At 34.6% G+C, this 16107-nt stretch overlaps 2 protein-coding genes and 2 non-coding genes across 7 annotated transcripts; 2 read left to right on the top strand and 2 right to left on the bottom strand.

Moving 5' to 3' along the window:
• Nucleotides 1-346: 346 nt before the first annotated feature.
• Nucleotides 347-5124, bottom strand: LOC110673832 (uncharacterized). 2 transcript variants are annotated; one of them, XM_058131906.1, is made up of 13 exons: nt 4868-5124; nt 4525-4658; nt 4231-4436; nt 4044-4134; nt 3371-3406; nt 3142-3240; nt 2344-2474; nt 2181-2229; nt 1995-2084; nt 1856-1909; nt 1504-1569; nt 738-835; nt 347-634 (listed from the first exon to the last, which is right to left on the bottom strand). In XM_058131906.1, exons 2-13 carry the CDS (start codon nt 4651-4653, stop codon nt 568-570), a joined length of 1116 nt encoding a protein of 371 aa, XP_057987889.1. In that variant the 5' UTR covers nt 4654-4658; nt 4868-5124; the 3' UTR covers nt 347-567. The 2 variants fall into 2 exon arrangements, with proteins under 2 accessions (XP_057987889.1, XP_057987885.1); XM_058131902.1 differs by having other exon boundaries at nt 4231-4420; nt 4525-4615; nt 4868-5121.
• Nucleotides 5125-6794: 1670 nt separating this feature from the next.
• LOC131178246 (small nucleolar RNA Z161/Z228) lies at nt 6795-6891 on the top strand. Its single transcript, XR_009147380.1, has one exon. It is a non-coding gene; the product is annotated as a small nucleolar RNA Z161/Z228 (small nucleolar RNA).
• A 65-nt stretch (nt 6892-6956) lies between these two features.
• LOC131178240 (small nucleolar RNA Z105) lies at nt 6957-7030 on the top strand. The gene has a single exon (XR_009147373.1). It is a non-coding gene; the product is annotated as a small nucleolar RNA Z105 (small nucleolar RNA).
• Nucleotides 7031-7231: 201 nt separating this feature from the next.
• On the bottom strand, nt 7232-16062 carry LOC110673768 (putative E3 ubiquitin-protein ligase LIN-1). 3 transcript variants are annotated; one of them, XM_021836963.2, is made up of 17 exons: nt 15963-16062; nt 13563-14586; nt 13328-13388; nt 12838-13227; nt 12654-12739; nt 11217-12497; nt 10583-10727; nt 10241-10498; nt 9842-10151; nt 9627-9751; nt 9413-9532; nt 9147-9278; nt 8375-8497; nt 8141-8251; nt 7882-8025; nt 7537-7788; nt 7232-7452 (listed from the first exon to the last, which is right to left on the bottom strand). In XM_021836963.2, the coding sequence occupies exons 2-17, from the start codon at nt 14498-14500 to the stop codon at nt 7435-7437; spliced, it is 4494 nt and encodes a 1497-aa protein (XP_021692655.2). In that variant the 5' UTR covers nt 14501-14586; nt 15963-16062; the 3' UTR covers nt 7232-7434. The 3 variants fall into 3 exon arrangements, with proteins under 3 accessions (XP_021692655.2, XP_021692654.2, XP_057987859.1); XM_021836962.2 differs by having other exon boundaries at nt 10241-10727; XM_058131876.1 differs by lacking the exon at nt 15963-16062 and adding an exon at nt 15194-15734 and having other exon boundaries at nt 10241-10727.
• Nucleotides 16063-16107: the final 45 nt, after the last annotated feature.

Below are 16107 nucleotides of genomic sequence, written 5' to 3'. Positions count from 1 at the left end.
TTAGCTTACCATTTCAAATAAATTATTCTACATAAATAACATATAATTACTACTGAAAATGGAAATTTTATTTTTTTAATACTAAGGTACTGTTTTTTAATAGTAAATAAGTCAAAAAATACATTGTAAATTATCATATTAATATTCAATATGATAAGTAATTTTTTATATAAAAATTTATGAAAATAAAAATAAAATAAAATAAAATAAAAAGACTATCACATGGTAATTTTTCAAACACTCTAATTAAGTTAGATGGCACACCTCTACAAAACCATTTGCAAGGCTTAACACTCTTATTTTAGTGAGCGCTCATTGGACTTTCTTTTTCATTGCAACAAGAGAATCGGACAATGTCAAAAACTCAGATTGAATCCTGTTTTGACAGTTTACATTTACCTTAGGGGTCACTAGCATTTTGAATGATTAACAAGGTTATTGGGCATTAAACTAATTACAATACAAGGATACCGCAGCAATCCATAGTGATATTGAAGAGTACATACAAAAAGTTTCAATGAGGCAACTCGAGTGAAGGGTGCAGTGACAGTCTCTCAGAACATTGATCTAATGTTGAAGTTGAGATTCGTTGCAGTGCCTTTTGAAGTTTACGGACTCATCGACCAAAAAGTCACTAATAAAATCGATTCATATGAAACATAGGCATAAGAAAGTGACGCAGAACCACAAATACCAAGCAAAAATATGTATAAAGAAAAAGGAGAACTTTAACTCACAAGATACGCTCTGCCATTTGAGATGCTTCCCATCTCGGACTCCATGGATACTCGGTTAGAAGGGGTGACTTGGCTGGTGCACCATGAGAATTGAAATGCTATAAAAACAAGCATATTAAAAAATAAAAAATAAAAACAAATCAGTAAAGGATTTCTATGCAAACCCTTTGAAGATTTATGTCTTAAAAGTATAAAGCAGATGGTTATTAGAAAAATAAACAACATTAGGTTTTCAAGGTTAATTGCCATTGATAGTACACCAGATCATCAACTGATTAATCACCAACAACATTCTTAACATAAAATTCAACCAACAAGAAGAAGCATACCAAGACAACTTATGGAGATCCTTTGCAAAACAATAGGTTTTCTATGCTTATTATTGGTGATCTAAAAACAGCAGATAATTTTAGTGGAAACCTGCTATGCGATACCAAGAGAATTATCTTGTGAAGCACAAAATCTAGAAACCACACTTCCTTTTGTTCTGTCCCATCAGATATCAGTAGTAAAAGAAAATTTAAAAAAAAAATTCTGATAATCAAGTGCTACATCAGCATCAGCCTCCACAAAAGGAAAGCAATTCTAAATTTGTGTAGACATATAGTTTATCAACCCCTTTCTGGTCAAAAGCATAGGACATCAAACAACAAAAAATATACAAAAGAATATGGTCCAATTTGATATGGGCATTCTTGATTAGTGGCATGCATTGATTAATGAAAGCACCACAAAATTTTAGATTGGAAGTAATAAATATCAGCACCTGAGTACTTTGAAGCATCATAGACGGCTGCTGTTTTGGAAACTGAGTTGAGAGGAAAAAATGTACCTGCAGTTTTAGGAATTCAAAATTTTCACCATGCAAAGAAAGAAAAGTGGATTTATTAACATGATCAGTAACACTGAAAGACATATGAAGTGAGCCAACTCCCTTTTTCTCTTTTGCCTATACTCTTCTTTTGGAAAATCTCCTATTAATTAGTCATGTTTAAAGCAATCTAAAGCTTTCCACTACCCACAATCAAAGACCACAAAACTAATAATCACTGCCACAGAGTTCCAAGTGAAAATCATTAATCTGTGCAAATAGTAAGATGTAGTGAAATATATGGTACCAGGAGAGTAAATGGTCCAGAGGTAGCAAGAAATGTAGCTTTTCTACAAAAAACCTGGCAAGAAAAAGCAATAATGAATAGGAGCCAGCCTTCATAGCTTGAAAGAAAGATTTTATAAAAAAAAGCCAAGCAGGCATACTGGATCAGCTTCTAGTGGCCTTCCAAATAGTAGGACTAAAGCCTCAATAAAGCGCCTCCTGACATCAATTAAGGAAACTGCCTCTGAGACCTACAGAACAAAAGAAAAAAGAAACTTCATGTTGTACAATCTTAATATACAATATAAAAACTAAAAGGCATCACCATGTAAAAGAAATGAGCAAACCTGTCTCTGGAGCAGTTGTTCTAGATGAGGAAGATATTCAGCCAAGCACCTTTTCAGATGAGAATAAACAAAAGATGTGATTTATCAGTAGAAGTCATGCAAGCATAGACAAAGAAATTAACATCATGATACCCAAACTTTAAGTAAATAATGTATAACATACATTCCATCCAACCATGGAGGAAGTTTGACATCATCAATGGAAAATAGAGCTTTCAACTCAGCAGAAGACATTAATTTCAAACGAGGTGCTGAAGGAGCAGATACATACATTCTACCAACAGGATATACAACCTGCACTCCATCACAAAATCCACATAAAACAAGTGAAGGGAAAAAGTATAAGAAACTTAGGCAGAAAGGAAAGAAGAAGCAGTGTAGTCAAAAAGCCCTCACAAAAGTAACAAATAGAAAAGCGCTTTTACATATGCTATGCTAAGCGAAGCGCGTTTTGTGAAGCAAGGGCTTTTTACGCTTAAAGCGCAAAGAGCACGCGCACACACACACACACACACAAAGCGCAAAGCACAAAGAGCCTTAACTTTAAGGCCAACGTTGGAAGATGTTGAGACTGATTTAGATGAGGATTTTGATGTAAATTGATCTTATTTTGGGGATGAGGATGAAATTGTTGAGGACTCTGATAAGAAATCTAGTGAATATCTCTAGGCTATGATTATGAATTTAAATGCTTAAAACTTTTGGATATTTGATGATTTACTAAGGGTATCAATTTTATATAGAGACTTGTATTTTCTTTGTATATTATATTATTAGTTAAGTTTTTACTAATTTTGCGCTTTCTTCAATGAAGAAAGTGCATTTTTTGTGCTTTACACTTTGAACGATAGGGTGATGCATCACTTTGAGTGTGCCTTATGCTTTTAACTACCTTGAGAAGAAGTGATAAATAGGATGAAATGGAAACCGTAATACAAAGGCAAGAGAAGGGCCATACAACCTGTAAGTATATCCTTTGTGGATGCCTCCAGGGACATGCAAGTACCATTTTATTTATATTCATGTCCATTAATGGCACCGCAAATTTGACCTCCTCTGGCTACGCTAAAATTCAAAGGCATAAAAACCAAAAACATAGTTAATTCCAACCTAAGCAGCCAGGAAAAAAATACTCATTGACTAGTAAACCAAGAAAAAGACAAAATAAAGATGTTTATTTAAAAGAATACCTTTTCAACACCTGAACTCATATGCATTTCAATCCCCTGCAGCATAATAATTGGACTTTCAGCAAGACAAAGACAATAATGTATTCACTCCATGTACCATTGGAATTATATCCCTTATAAACAAATGAAACAGTAAAACTAGTGAAGGTAAGTCAACTTGAAGGGCAGATGACTCATTAATTTTGCAACATAGTGAAACAATACATTATAACAGAACTAGACAACAAACCCCACCACCACCCACCCCACCCCCCCAAAACACCACCCACCCCCCCACCACCACAAACCCCCCCCCACCCGCCCCCCCCCCCTCCCCCGCCTCTCCCTCTTGTCTCTCCTCCTTTCCATGACTAAAGGAAATAACAAAATTAGAGTGAAGGTGACCAAAATATATTACATCAGGAAGAACCATATAATCAAACAAAAAATTCATAAAAAATTTTTTATGCTGAGAACTGATTATTCCATAAGCCACCACAAGAATTAATTCATCATAATGAGATTCTACTATTTGATAAATAAATGATTAGTTTCAAACAATGACAAACAAATTCATAAAAAGAAGGCACAAGCATATTTATCTAGCAAAATGATTAACAAGCATTCACTAATAAATAAAAGATGAATACCCCCTTCTTGCCAAAAAAAGGTCAGCATTTAGTGAAAATATTACCTCCCTTGATAAAATAGTGCTAATTTCAAACTTCAATCGATCATCATCAACTTCTCCAACACGCTTCTTTTGGTAGGACATGTATTTATCCCTAGAGAAAAAAAAAAAATTAAAATCTTATCTACCAGTCACAACCAGGTATTTTAAACATTAGTTACTTGAAAGAAACACAAAACGAATCCCATACCTCAGTTCCTCAATGAGAGCCAACAGCCGTGTAGGATCTTTGTTGTTCCAATCAGTCAAACTATTCTTGACTAAAGTTAAATCTTTGCCCTCCCCACCCAGTACATGAAATGGATGAAAATCTTCATCTTCAGGTCCAAAAATAACATCCGGGGCAGCTAGTGGAAATTCAACATTGTATATAATATCCCCTGCAATAAACAAAAACTACTAGAAAAACATTATTGAACGGAAATAAAACCCCAAATCAAGAGAATTCAACAAACAAAATCCAAGTTATCAAAGTGGCACTAACATTTAAGATAGTCCAGGCAGTAGGGGATAAGCAACGTGAAACGATCAAGACTTCCAGGGAAATACTTGCTACCTGACCACACCTGCTCAACCTGCAAAGAAATTTAAACAATACCCACTTTGTTTTCATGGCAGCTGAAAATGTACACACCATGAAATTACAGATTAAACGCATATGAGAACATTAACCAAACAAATTAAAATTAAAGAAGATTTGCTGAGATTAAAGTAACTTAAATTTGCAAAGATTCCATAACTGAAAAATCAGGAAGTCGATCTTACGATTCATTTTTAGCTAAATTTTCAAGAGATGTAAATGGAGAAATTAGGATTAAGAGAGTTACCTTGATGAGCTGAGGATAGTGGGCGAGGAGGTACTGAAGTTGAGAGGAGATGAAAGGAGGAAATCCGTCAAACGACATCGCTATTGGCAGAGAATTTTTGGGCGTTCCGTTTTGAAATTGACACTAGTGGCGTCGACTGGAAAAGGGATCTGAGATCTGCAATCTGCGTAGCTACCAGATGGCGCTTCCTCTGTTAATGAGCAGCTAATAATCAAACCAGCTTGGAGAAGAAGAATTTACCATGATGCATTTTTTTTTTTTTACAAGATACGAGTCGAAAATAAGATATTTTAAAAAATAAATTTTTTTTTATGATTTTTGGTATTTTAAAAAATTCCGAAAACCTCAATTCTTCCAATGGATTTTAAAGATTTTAATAAGTAATATTTTTTTTATTGCCCATATTATTTTAAATAAATTTTAAAAACTTTAAATTTTCTATAAATATTTAAATAATATTATACTTAACATTACTTTTTCATATTTAAATTGATGGTGTGGCTTTCTCTCTAAGGATTAAACTCCAATAAAATCAGACAAAACAAAGTGCATTTCCAATGCTTGATAAAAAATTTAATTAATTCCCAAATAAAATTCTTATAAATTGTACTTAAATTTTACCTTATATTTTATTTTTGTTCTTTAATTTTAATTTATTATTATAAAATTTTCATTTTTAATTTTATTTCAAAAACTATCTTTTTAAATTGTCATATTAGATACTATCTTTTTACGTGTAATTTTAACATTTTTTTAATAAAGAATAAATCATCTTATCTTCTACGAAGTAGATAGTTAATGATATTAATAATCAATATTTTTTTAATAATGTCAATAGTAGAATTTAGCACAACCGAGGAACAGAGGTGGGTGCCAAGGTAGAGAGAGAGAGATAACATTATTATTTTTAATTTTATTTGTAATTAAATATTATATTTCAATTAAAAATTAATCACATCATAATATCCGACGATCAAAATATAGGAATTTTTTTTCCCCACTTTTTCCTTCAATTAAATAGAAGTTATAAGTAAGAGCGAGTAGTATTTGGTTTGACAAAATTTTTATATTTAATTTTTTAAAATATTTAATTTATTTAAAAAATTAATAAATTTGAATGAAATAATTTGCTTTTAATTAATTATTGTTAATCTCAAATTTAAGTTAAAAATAAAAAATATAACTTAAAATTATTCAATGAAAAAATATAATTTAAGTTAGGTATGAAATGAATTCAACGTAAGTTTAAACAATAAATCCAAATTGATTAATTAATTGCAACAACAATAATTAAATTAAATTTTAAACTACTTAAAGTTAATTATATGAGTCTTTTTTTTCTATTCATTTTTGTTAGATATTAATTTACATAAATATTTAAAAATTATAAATAAATTAATAAATTAAATTAAATTAAATTAAATTGAATCGATTAAATTTTTTTTAATTTAAATATTTTTAATTTGTTTTAATATAAATTTCGTTTTATTCATTTTTTTTAATCAAAAGGAATCAGTAAAACTTATTAGAGTGTGCTATTGGCGGGTTTGATTTTAAAGCAAATCAAACTAACTGAAAAATTAAAATTAAAATTTATAAAAATTCAGTCAAACCGAAGTACAAAATCAAACCATACTAATCGGTTTAAACCGATTTTCACTCAACAGGGACATAATCGTCAATACAAAGGGACAAAAACCCTAGGGACAAAACCCACAGCCCACAGGCGCTATATAATCGTCACTCTGGGTAGAGTGTTTGAACAATCGTTAGGCTACTGGATCGATAATCGACAGCGTAGGTTTTGCTGTGGAAGTTTCTCACTTCCAGTCGGTGGTAATCTGTCCTCTGTTTTCAGTTTTTAGTATGTTGAGTTTCATTGAAAGCATTGGTTTTTGAAGATTTTTTTTTTCGGTGGCGGATTGTGGAATCAAGTGATGAAATTGGATTAAAATTTCTCACGACGGTCGTCTGAGACACGTCAAGTGTCGCCGATGATAAAGTGATCCGATGTTCTGATGGTTTCATCTTCACTTTTCTCTCCATATTTTTTATTATTTAACAATTAACAATGAAGGCGATTAAGCGAGCATGGTGATGATGAATTTGAAATTGTCCGATTCATTTCATGACAGGATTAATAATACCTCCTACTCATACTGAATGCTCGCTTAATCTTGGCCCGATGAGGATATTATGTTCGCATTTGAGGTCGAAAGATCTCTGAAACTTCTTGTTAGTCCTTTTCTTAGGCGTCTCCATTTTTTTTATATAAAATAATTTTGTAGAATTTATTTCATATAAAAATTAGACTGTAATTTTGAAGTAGAAGTTTGAATTATAAAATAATCTAAAAATAAATGATGAATAAAACCTCATTTTATAATCATTTAATTCAAAATCGATTCCGTACATAATCCAAGAAATTAATTTTGTAATACAACATGAGATTTAAGTACAAAATTATGAAGAAATGCCAAGACAATTTACAACAAAAGGAAGACGAACCGTAAAATGGTGAAGAATTGTCGAGACTTTGATTTACAGCAGAAGAAACATTGGATTTTCTAGTCCACAGCCCAAGCCTGCAACAAAATCTCAGAGAAATGAGTGATGGTTTTTTCTTTAGCTACAATATATAGTTGGATATACTAGCGGGTTTGTCTAACCTGGATCTTGCCATCAGAAGAACTAGCATATAACATTCCTCCGTCCATATCTGTTGTTAAGGATGTGATTTTGGAGTGCCCCCCACCACTCATCTTAATAGAGGCAACTCTTGTGATTCTTTCTTTTAACCAAACCTCAATCACCCCACATTTTGTAGCTGTGAATATGAAGTCATTGTTGACTACAATATGCAGGATGTCGAATCCTGTCAGAAATGATCCTACCACCGCTTTTGTGCAGTGAGAAAATACCTGCCATATGTTGATTTTTTTAAGGACTCTTGAATTGCAATAACCTTGTAACATAAGCATTAGACAATAAGAATAATGGGTGTTACTCTTCACCTTTCCTGCCGTCCCATCAATTGCTGAACCGCCAGCAAATAGTAGACCATCATGAATATGTAGGGAATGTATGATTTGTTTCCCCAACAATTTTCTTGTACCAGAATAGAATGTGGTTGATGTCAATTTGCACAAATCCACCTCCTGTTAAAATTTTTCTTCTATCAATTTTAACATATTTGCAGGTAGAAAGAGAATGGTAGCTAAAAAGCCAAAAACTTAAGTCAAATTCAACTGGATGCAAAAGAAAATTGTTTACCTGGATACTGTATCCAGAGCATCCGCAATATAATTTATCCCCTGTCATGGCAAGGCATTTCACAGTTTTATTGAAAGTTACATGCTTTGGAACCCCAGACCAATTATACACCTGCAATGACACAACTTTCATCAAAATTTGTTCTGCCAATGCCAAAGACTGCAATTTTTAGTTTTTCTTTAAAAAAAGAAGAAAAAAAGTTCAAACATTTCCTGTAACTGGAAGGGGACTTGCCTTAACTCCTGTTCCTTGAGAGATAAAGCATGCGACTTTAGCATTAGCTGTCAACTCACATACTGCCTCTTTTACATCATGAATTTGAACACAATGAATTTCTTCGGGCTTTATTGCCCAAACCTGCAGATAATAATTTAAAAAAAAAATCATAAACATCTAATGACAGAGTGTGAGGACTCCACCTTTCAAATTCAACAGTCCACAGAAAAGGTCAGCACAAATTATGGCTTATCACTACAACCACTAGATCTCTTGTTTAGCTCATTGTTTGCCTAGCATGGGTCGTGTCTTAATTATTGAATAATCAGAATTAGGAGGGATCATTAGAGCACAATTCAAATAATCCACTTATTTTTGCGCCAAATGGTGAAAGCCCAACAAAAATCCCAAAAGGAATTAAACAAAACAATATAATAAAATTCTGTCAGTTTTTTATTCAAGTTTAATGATAATTCAGTTCAGTGGTTTTTGAAGTTAATTCAGTTTTAGAAATTTTGGGAAGGAACAAACTAAACCATTTGAATGTCCAATCCTAACTGAAATACAAATAAAAGCCCCGCGCACACATTTTTTTTAGTGTAAAATATCAAAATTCTGTTGTCTGAAGCCCACCAGACAAAGATGATTTTTTCCATCACTACTTTTGGCCTTCTTCTTTTAGACGTTCACCAGGCGTTGAAAATCTTTGGTAAAATCATGCACCCACTTTACAAGGCCAACTAGATTAGCAAGAAAAAGTAATTGCATTTTGCATTATGAAATGACTTACCCGAATTGTTTTGTCCAAGGAGCCACTATACAGTTTGTCACCAGAAGATGGAACATAGAGGCATGTGACAGCTTTTGTGTGTTCGCGAACTTCTTGAATTAACCTTAGAACCCTCTTCCCAGATTCCCACACCTAAAAAAAAGTTATCAGCAAGGCACAGTTCACTCCTCCTATGAGTGCCATTTATTTACGCATATGAAAGAGCTAATTTCAGAAGCGTACATATGAGATAGAGAGAGATGAGGAGGGCACAGATAGATCCACACCTTTATGGTCCCATCAGAATGGCTGCTCAAAACACGACCTTTCAAATGAAGCAATGATAGAACGTCACCATTTCCAGATGATTCCAGCTCAATAACTTCAGTACAATGCCACAACTCTGTCTAAAATACAGAATACAGGCACCAATAAGCTCATCTATATGCCTGTCGCCTAGTTTACAAAAAGAAAGAAACAAAAAGTAAGTTCCCCACTTACTGCATTGACAGAGGACAAGTTCATCAAAGATTTCAGTACATCAGTGATCACGGGTGAAGTTCTCCTAAACTTTCTCAAGTTTTTATAAATGCATTTGGCATACTTTCCCAGCTCCTCGAGTGCAGCTTCAGATTATGTAAGCTTGGGTCAGTAATTATTTGTGTAGATATATTCTGAACTTTTTTTTTTTAAAATTTATCTACACTTAGTCTTACCAGGATCGATAACAAAAGTTTTTAATGCAAGGGTGGCCAAAATCTTCTCTTCCATGTTCCTGGATGATTGGAGGACATTTATAAATTCGTCAAGCAATGACTTACGAGCAGCCTCTCTGACACCAGTATCAGGAAGGACTGAAAGCATGTATGTGAGCCATGTGGAAATAACAAGGCAAGATTTCGCCATCTCCAGGGAATTACTCTTGAAACATTCCTCCAAAGCTTTAAAGATAGAACCCTTTTCATGATTGCAAAGTACAAAAGCTACTTTTTTCTCCCAAGAACTTGCAGCTTTCTCTTCATCTTCCTGTATAGAAGTAATATTTAAGATTCAGGAAAACTTATACTGAATATTACCAAGCTCCACATTAACCATAAAACAGTATAAATTCAAACCATTGTTTCCGCCAAATCATTTTCTCTGTTCTTCAGTCCTTCTGCCTTCATTAAGGCATTGTAAGGTTGATCAAACCCTGCAATCTTGAGTAACGAGGCTTCCATGTAGGACCTCCCAGATGAAGTAATACGCCCAGAGAGAGATACTAAAGCATCTAGAGCCATCATTTGAGAATTAGAAAAGTCCTTTTTGTGTAGTGCTTCAATAAGTGTCTCTAAAGCTTCTTCCCTATAAATGCTCATCTTCCGTGGCTCAACCTGGAAAAACAAATATAAACCAATGGTTAGATGGCCAACTGCTGTACAAAAAGAGGTTTCTTTTGTGAGAAGGATCTCGCGGACCAAGACATCAAGCTGAAGAAGAAGAGTGGCAATGGCAGGTTGCTGCTCCATGGGAGCCATTTGAAGATGCACAAGAAAAGTATGCATGGTACTAAATGCTCCCTCATCTTTAATTATCTGCAATATCTTATTGCAGAATGTCCTCCTGAGAAACCATGAGAAAAACAATACTTCTAAGAGTGCCAGAATTGTAGTCCTTAAGCAAGCAAATACTTAGATGCATGTCTTATGTGCATGGAAACAAGCATGCTTAAACTTGTATGCGAAGATATGACAAGAAATGCAAATTTAAAGGATTGCTTCCAGCTTAATGGAAGTAGATCTGTGAAATCAGTGTTTTCAGGAAGCTGGTACATGATTACTAGTATTATCCTTTGCACAAATGAAAATTTCTCAACTTGGAACCACAAAAAAAAAAAAACCGAAATATAATGTAAAATAATAAGAGGACTACAAAATTTGACATTATTAGACTCAAGAATATAAATTCAAAATCTTGAGCTGAGAATTAAGGTACAGAAATGATAATGGGCCTCTTATTTTTTTTCTTGGTTTTATTGTCCTTTCAATTAGCATATTTTAAAGTTGATTTCAGAAGCCAATATTTGATCTATGAAATGGTGTGTATAAGTACCTGTTTAACTGAACCAGCTCTGAAAGAAAATCTATGCATATACCTCTGACACTATCATTTCCCGAATGAAATAATTCAAGAACAGGACATAGTTCAATTCTACTTGCTATAAAGTTCCGGCAACTTTTATCAGCAAGCATGCAACATAGAAGTATGGAAACAGCAGATTTTCTTCCTTCCACCCTATCCAAACACTTGACCAGCGCTGGAATTCCATTTGCAGAAATAACACTCAAAGCATTAACGGACTGGCTGTTTTCATCCCCTCCAACAAGTATCTGGTCAAGCAATGCTATGGCAGCATCCTTTGGCTCTATTACTAACTGAAGATCATCCAAATCTTCGCTTTTGATCTGGATTAAAAGGACAAGGGAGGGTATAAAGTTGTGAGCAGAAAGCTGAGCAAATGCTGGCCTCAGTTGGTATATGAGAACAGCAGCTTCAGCTAGCCCATTTTTAAGCAAAGCAGCCAGGCAATCAAAATCAGAATCTACGCTGGTCAGAATCTCTCCAACACTTTCATCTGAATATATTAGCTCAGAGAGAATGTATATTGATGTTCTGAGAACTTCTCTGTTTAGTGAGGCTGATAGTATTTCCACAAATCCATTTACAATTGTTGGTTTGGATAAATATGAATGAACCCCAGGGTCACCCTTTGAGTCCTTCCATAATTTTGCTATTGCTAAAACTGCTGCTTCGCATTCTCGTAAGTTTTCTGAAGTGCAGAGACATGAAATATGTGGTTTTAACCCATTGATTATTGTTTCAATAGTGGCTTGGGAAATTACACTGGTTGGTGATGTAGACACTGCCGATTGTACAAATCTTTTGCTTCTCTGATGTATGTGACTATCTGTGCTATTACAACTGCGAAAATCAAACATTCTGGAGGGAGTGGATGCCAATGGAGTTTCTTTTACGGAGGAGGAGCTGAATGAGGTCCTTGGGGTTTCAGAGTACAAAAATTCCTGAGCAATATCCGGATACTGCTCTTTCCAAGATGTTATGAGTCTCTTCAGAACATAGTTTGTTTTGGGCAGTGAATTTGCAGAGAGAGCTTGCCGAGTAATGGGGCATGTTGTATTTCCTCTTTGTAGCCATTCTTGAATTGCTTTTCTTTCGTAAGTCTGACCAGTTTCAAGAGTTACTGGGTCATTAAAAAGCTGGCCTGTGATAGGGCAAACAAAATCTTTTGGTGGTCTTGAACGAGAAGTCAACTTATCAGACATTGGGAGCGAAATGTAACTCTGGCTTCCTTCATCACTTTCATTAACAAAACTGCATAAACAAAAATTTTAAATTTGTTAAAGAGTAACTAAGAGTTTTGTTTGAAATATGCTAACTTTCGATTCAAGGGCTAAAACAGCACAAATACTGCAGTCTGTGGCAGCATCCCACAATATTATTGAAAGGAAAAAAAGGCATTTGAGCTACCTATTATCTAATGCTTGGCTGTTTACATTGTCATAACTGATACTCCGTGCTCGATTGTGATTTTTCCTGACACTTTTCTGTAGATCCTAAATTGCAAGGCAAATATCAGTAGAAAAAAATTGAACAGTACAATTTTCAATCGCTAAAGTGAAAAGATCAACAAAATCTTAAGTCTGGGACATACTATCACTTCCCCATCTGAGTCTGGTGAGCTCATGCTGTAGTAACTACTCATGGGTGGAGAGACAGCTAAAGAGGGGGCAATATTAGAATCTGTTACATGGCTGGACAGTAGGCGCAATAGAGACCTGGATTCTTTTTTAGAATGGACATCTGGATTTGGCGAGAAAACTTTTGGCGAAAAAGTTTTTGGGGAATCAATAGGAGAAAAGATTGTGGGAGAATGTGTTCGGATGTTTGCTTTAGATGACTTTATGCTTGTGCCAGTTTCCTTATTCTCAGAAATTTTCATGCTGCTAAGAGTTACCAATTGACGACTTTTATCTTCAGAATCCAAATTACCATCATTAGGCTCACGATCAGAATCATCTTCATTCTCCTCAAGTATGGTCTCCTGAGATATTACATGCCATTAGGAGAAAGTATCAACTTCAAAATAAAAATTACCTTAGCAATACGACTTTACAAATATAGCCAGCAATTCACGGTCTTACCTGAGGATCCCCCATGGTAGGCTCTTCCAAATTATGTGACAAAGTTGAACCTACACTTAATCTGTTCAAAGCCACATCCAAAATAACATGCATGCATTAAAGCCTCTTTAAACATAAGATTGAACGCTGACTTCTGTTTTCCATAAAAAAACAAGATGATCCACAGCTGCACAAAATTTTCCATTTCCTGTTCAAAGAATACCATTTTCAAATTTACTTCAGGATATAGACTAACCTGCTAGCTTCTCTTGTACCATGTTTAGATCGGAAAACTGGAGAAAAACCAGCACTCTTGGGCAAGATGGGACCAAATTTCACGTAGTCAGGAATTGACCGGCTAACCTCATGCAGAGGAGTCATTGGTGGCTCTGCTATTGGCAACATTGGAATCATCTTTTTGCTTACAGTAGAATCGATCTTCGTGCAATCATCATAATATTTAGCAAAAAGCCGTGTGTTCTCATCCAATGATTCTCCATAAAGTTGCTCTAGCTTTTGCAATTTTTCCACTTGATCTGGTTTCATTGAGAAGACCAGAGACTCATTGAAGAATTGATCTAAGTCAGCTGTAAATGACAAATCAGAAGAATCAGGAATCACTTCCATCATCAGCCTGTGCCTCGCCTCAGAATACCATCCAACAATTGAGCTCATATGTGGCAGAAATAAAACTTTCCAAAGTTCAGGGGCAAAATCAATCCTTGAGAAGAATGGATCAATAATAAACATCTCAAGAAGATGATGAACTGAATTGTGGACATTGTTACGCAACTTCCACAAATATGAAAGGTTAAGGTGGGCCCATGCTGAGAGGTAGAAATTGGGGACTCCAGCTGTTCTCTGGTTGGAGTTCAACATGGCACAAACTTGCAGCATCTTCTCTGCATAATCTAATCGTGCTAGCTTTGTTTCCATATTGGCAGTGTCAATAGCTTCTTCAAGGGCTTCAATTCCCCAATCCAAATTTGCTAATACTGCTTGATCAGAGTATTGAACGTCCATGTCCTTGTTACAGCTCCCATCTTCAGCTGCTAATCTCTCAGAACATTGTTCTTTGTGCTGTGCCCTTTGTTCTTTATTGATCAACCGATCTTGTATAAAACTATCTGCAGTGGTGATCAAGAACCTTATAATATCCTTTTGGTCTGTTACATACCGATAGTCTCCCATCATCTTTGAGTCAATTTGAGATTAAATTCCACTCAATGCAAACAGTAACAGCAACTAATCACCATCAGAAACAGGCTTCTTTCCAATTCCTATGACAACACATTAAAAGAAAAGATATCAAATATTGAATTTGAAATTGAAAAAGATATATAAAAATCAAAGAAATTGACTCAAATGACATGCTCAGTAGAGATAACTTAAGCAAGTTTCATCAAAGTTAAATCAACAGAAAACAAAAAGTTTTCAAATTCATTTATGTTTCTTTACTTCGGTCTATGAAATATGAACCCTAGTACTAGTTGAAAATGTTAAATGTTAAGAAAGGTTGAACCAGAAAATTCCATCAATTTAATCACAAAGGTTCAACAATTATCAATAGTTCACATTATCTTTCAAAACAAAATAAAAAATGCTCCATCATCGTTTAACAGAGTGTTTAAACTGAATCAGAAGACATAAAAAGCAACTTTACACGCATTTTATTGGGTCTTGATATTGATAGATTTTGTATCACTCATCATAATTATCCTTTCTTTCAATTTTCATATCAGCATATGGAGTTATGACCAAAAAAAAAAAAAAAGGAGTTTCAAATAATACACCTTCTGGAGCCTTGAAGCAAAAATGCAAGAATCTAACTACAAGCATCATTGTCAATATGACAGTAATATTTACAGAATGATACGTAAAACTAACCTTCTTTTAATGAGAGAGAAAACAAGTCTATGCAGAGACAGGTTTCTCAACGTACATGGAAAACAATCTCAGAAATAAAGATTGTACAGGTCAAGCATGAAGAAGAAATTTTGTTCAAAAGGGAACTTCGCAGTAGTTGTGATTTGACAGAAAATTCACACTAGAGACAAGAGAAAGCCGGCCTTTAGACACAATTAGCGGTTGCCGGCTTCAATAGTGGTTGTGTGATGATCAAAGCAAACTGTGGACATTATACATTTAATATTACTAATCACTATTAGTATCACAATTTTTTATTGCCAGGACTTAAATAAATTCCAATAAGACATTGTCGTTAGGATTAGGCCTAATAATCTGAGAGTAAATAAACATCCTTAGACCTTTCCAAAAAATAAAATCCTAAGACCTAATCAAATCCAACCATAATCAATCACTTCTCTCACTATAGACAACCCAGAATACCAGCCACGATCAACCACTTCTCCTACTACAGACAACCCAAATTGCCCATTCCTCACAATGCTTTTTAACGGTATTTGGCGAATGGCGGGAATACCTAGCCCAGCCCAGATACCATCATCATACATGAGCCCCAGTTCTTGATGAACCCATGAAGCCCAGTTTTCGCTAAAGATCTTTATTTTCAAGGCCCCGTCTGCAGATTTTTCTTAATTATAGTTGTGACACAAATGAAAGGGTAAATTATATATAATTACAAAAGATAATGTATAGGTATGAAGTGCACCTAATAATTCTGTATTCCTTGTACCTCCACGTCGAATCATCAATATTCGCGTCAATGATCCGCGGTCGCAATCAACTCAGTTCCCACACCCCGTTAAGATCCTGACACGCGTCAAAATCGACGGCCTTGATCAAAACCTCAATGATATTCCACAAGCCACGCCTGCAAT

The sequence above is a fragment of the Hevea brasiliensis genome, chromosome 2, assembly GCF_030052815.1.
Source record: "Hevea brasiliensis isolate MT/VB/25A 57/8 chromosome 2, ASM3005281v1, whole genome shotgun sequence".
Lineage (NCBI taxonomy): Eukaryota > Viridiplantae > Streptophyta > Magnoliopsida > Malpighiales > Euphorbiaceae > Hevea > Hevea brasiliensis.
Note: the sequence above shows the minus strand (reverse complement) of the source record. Positions and strands in the feature narration are given on the sequence as shown.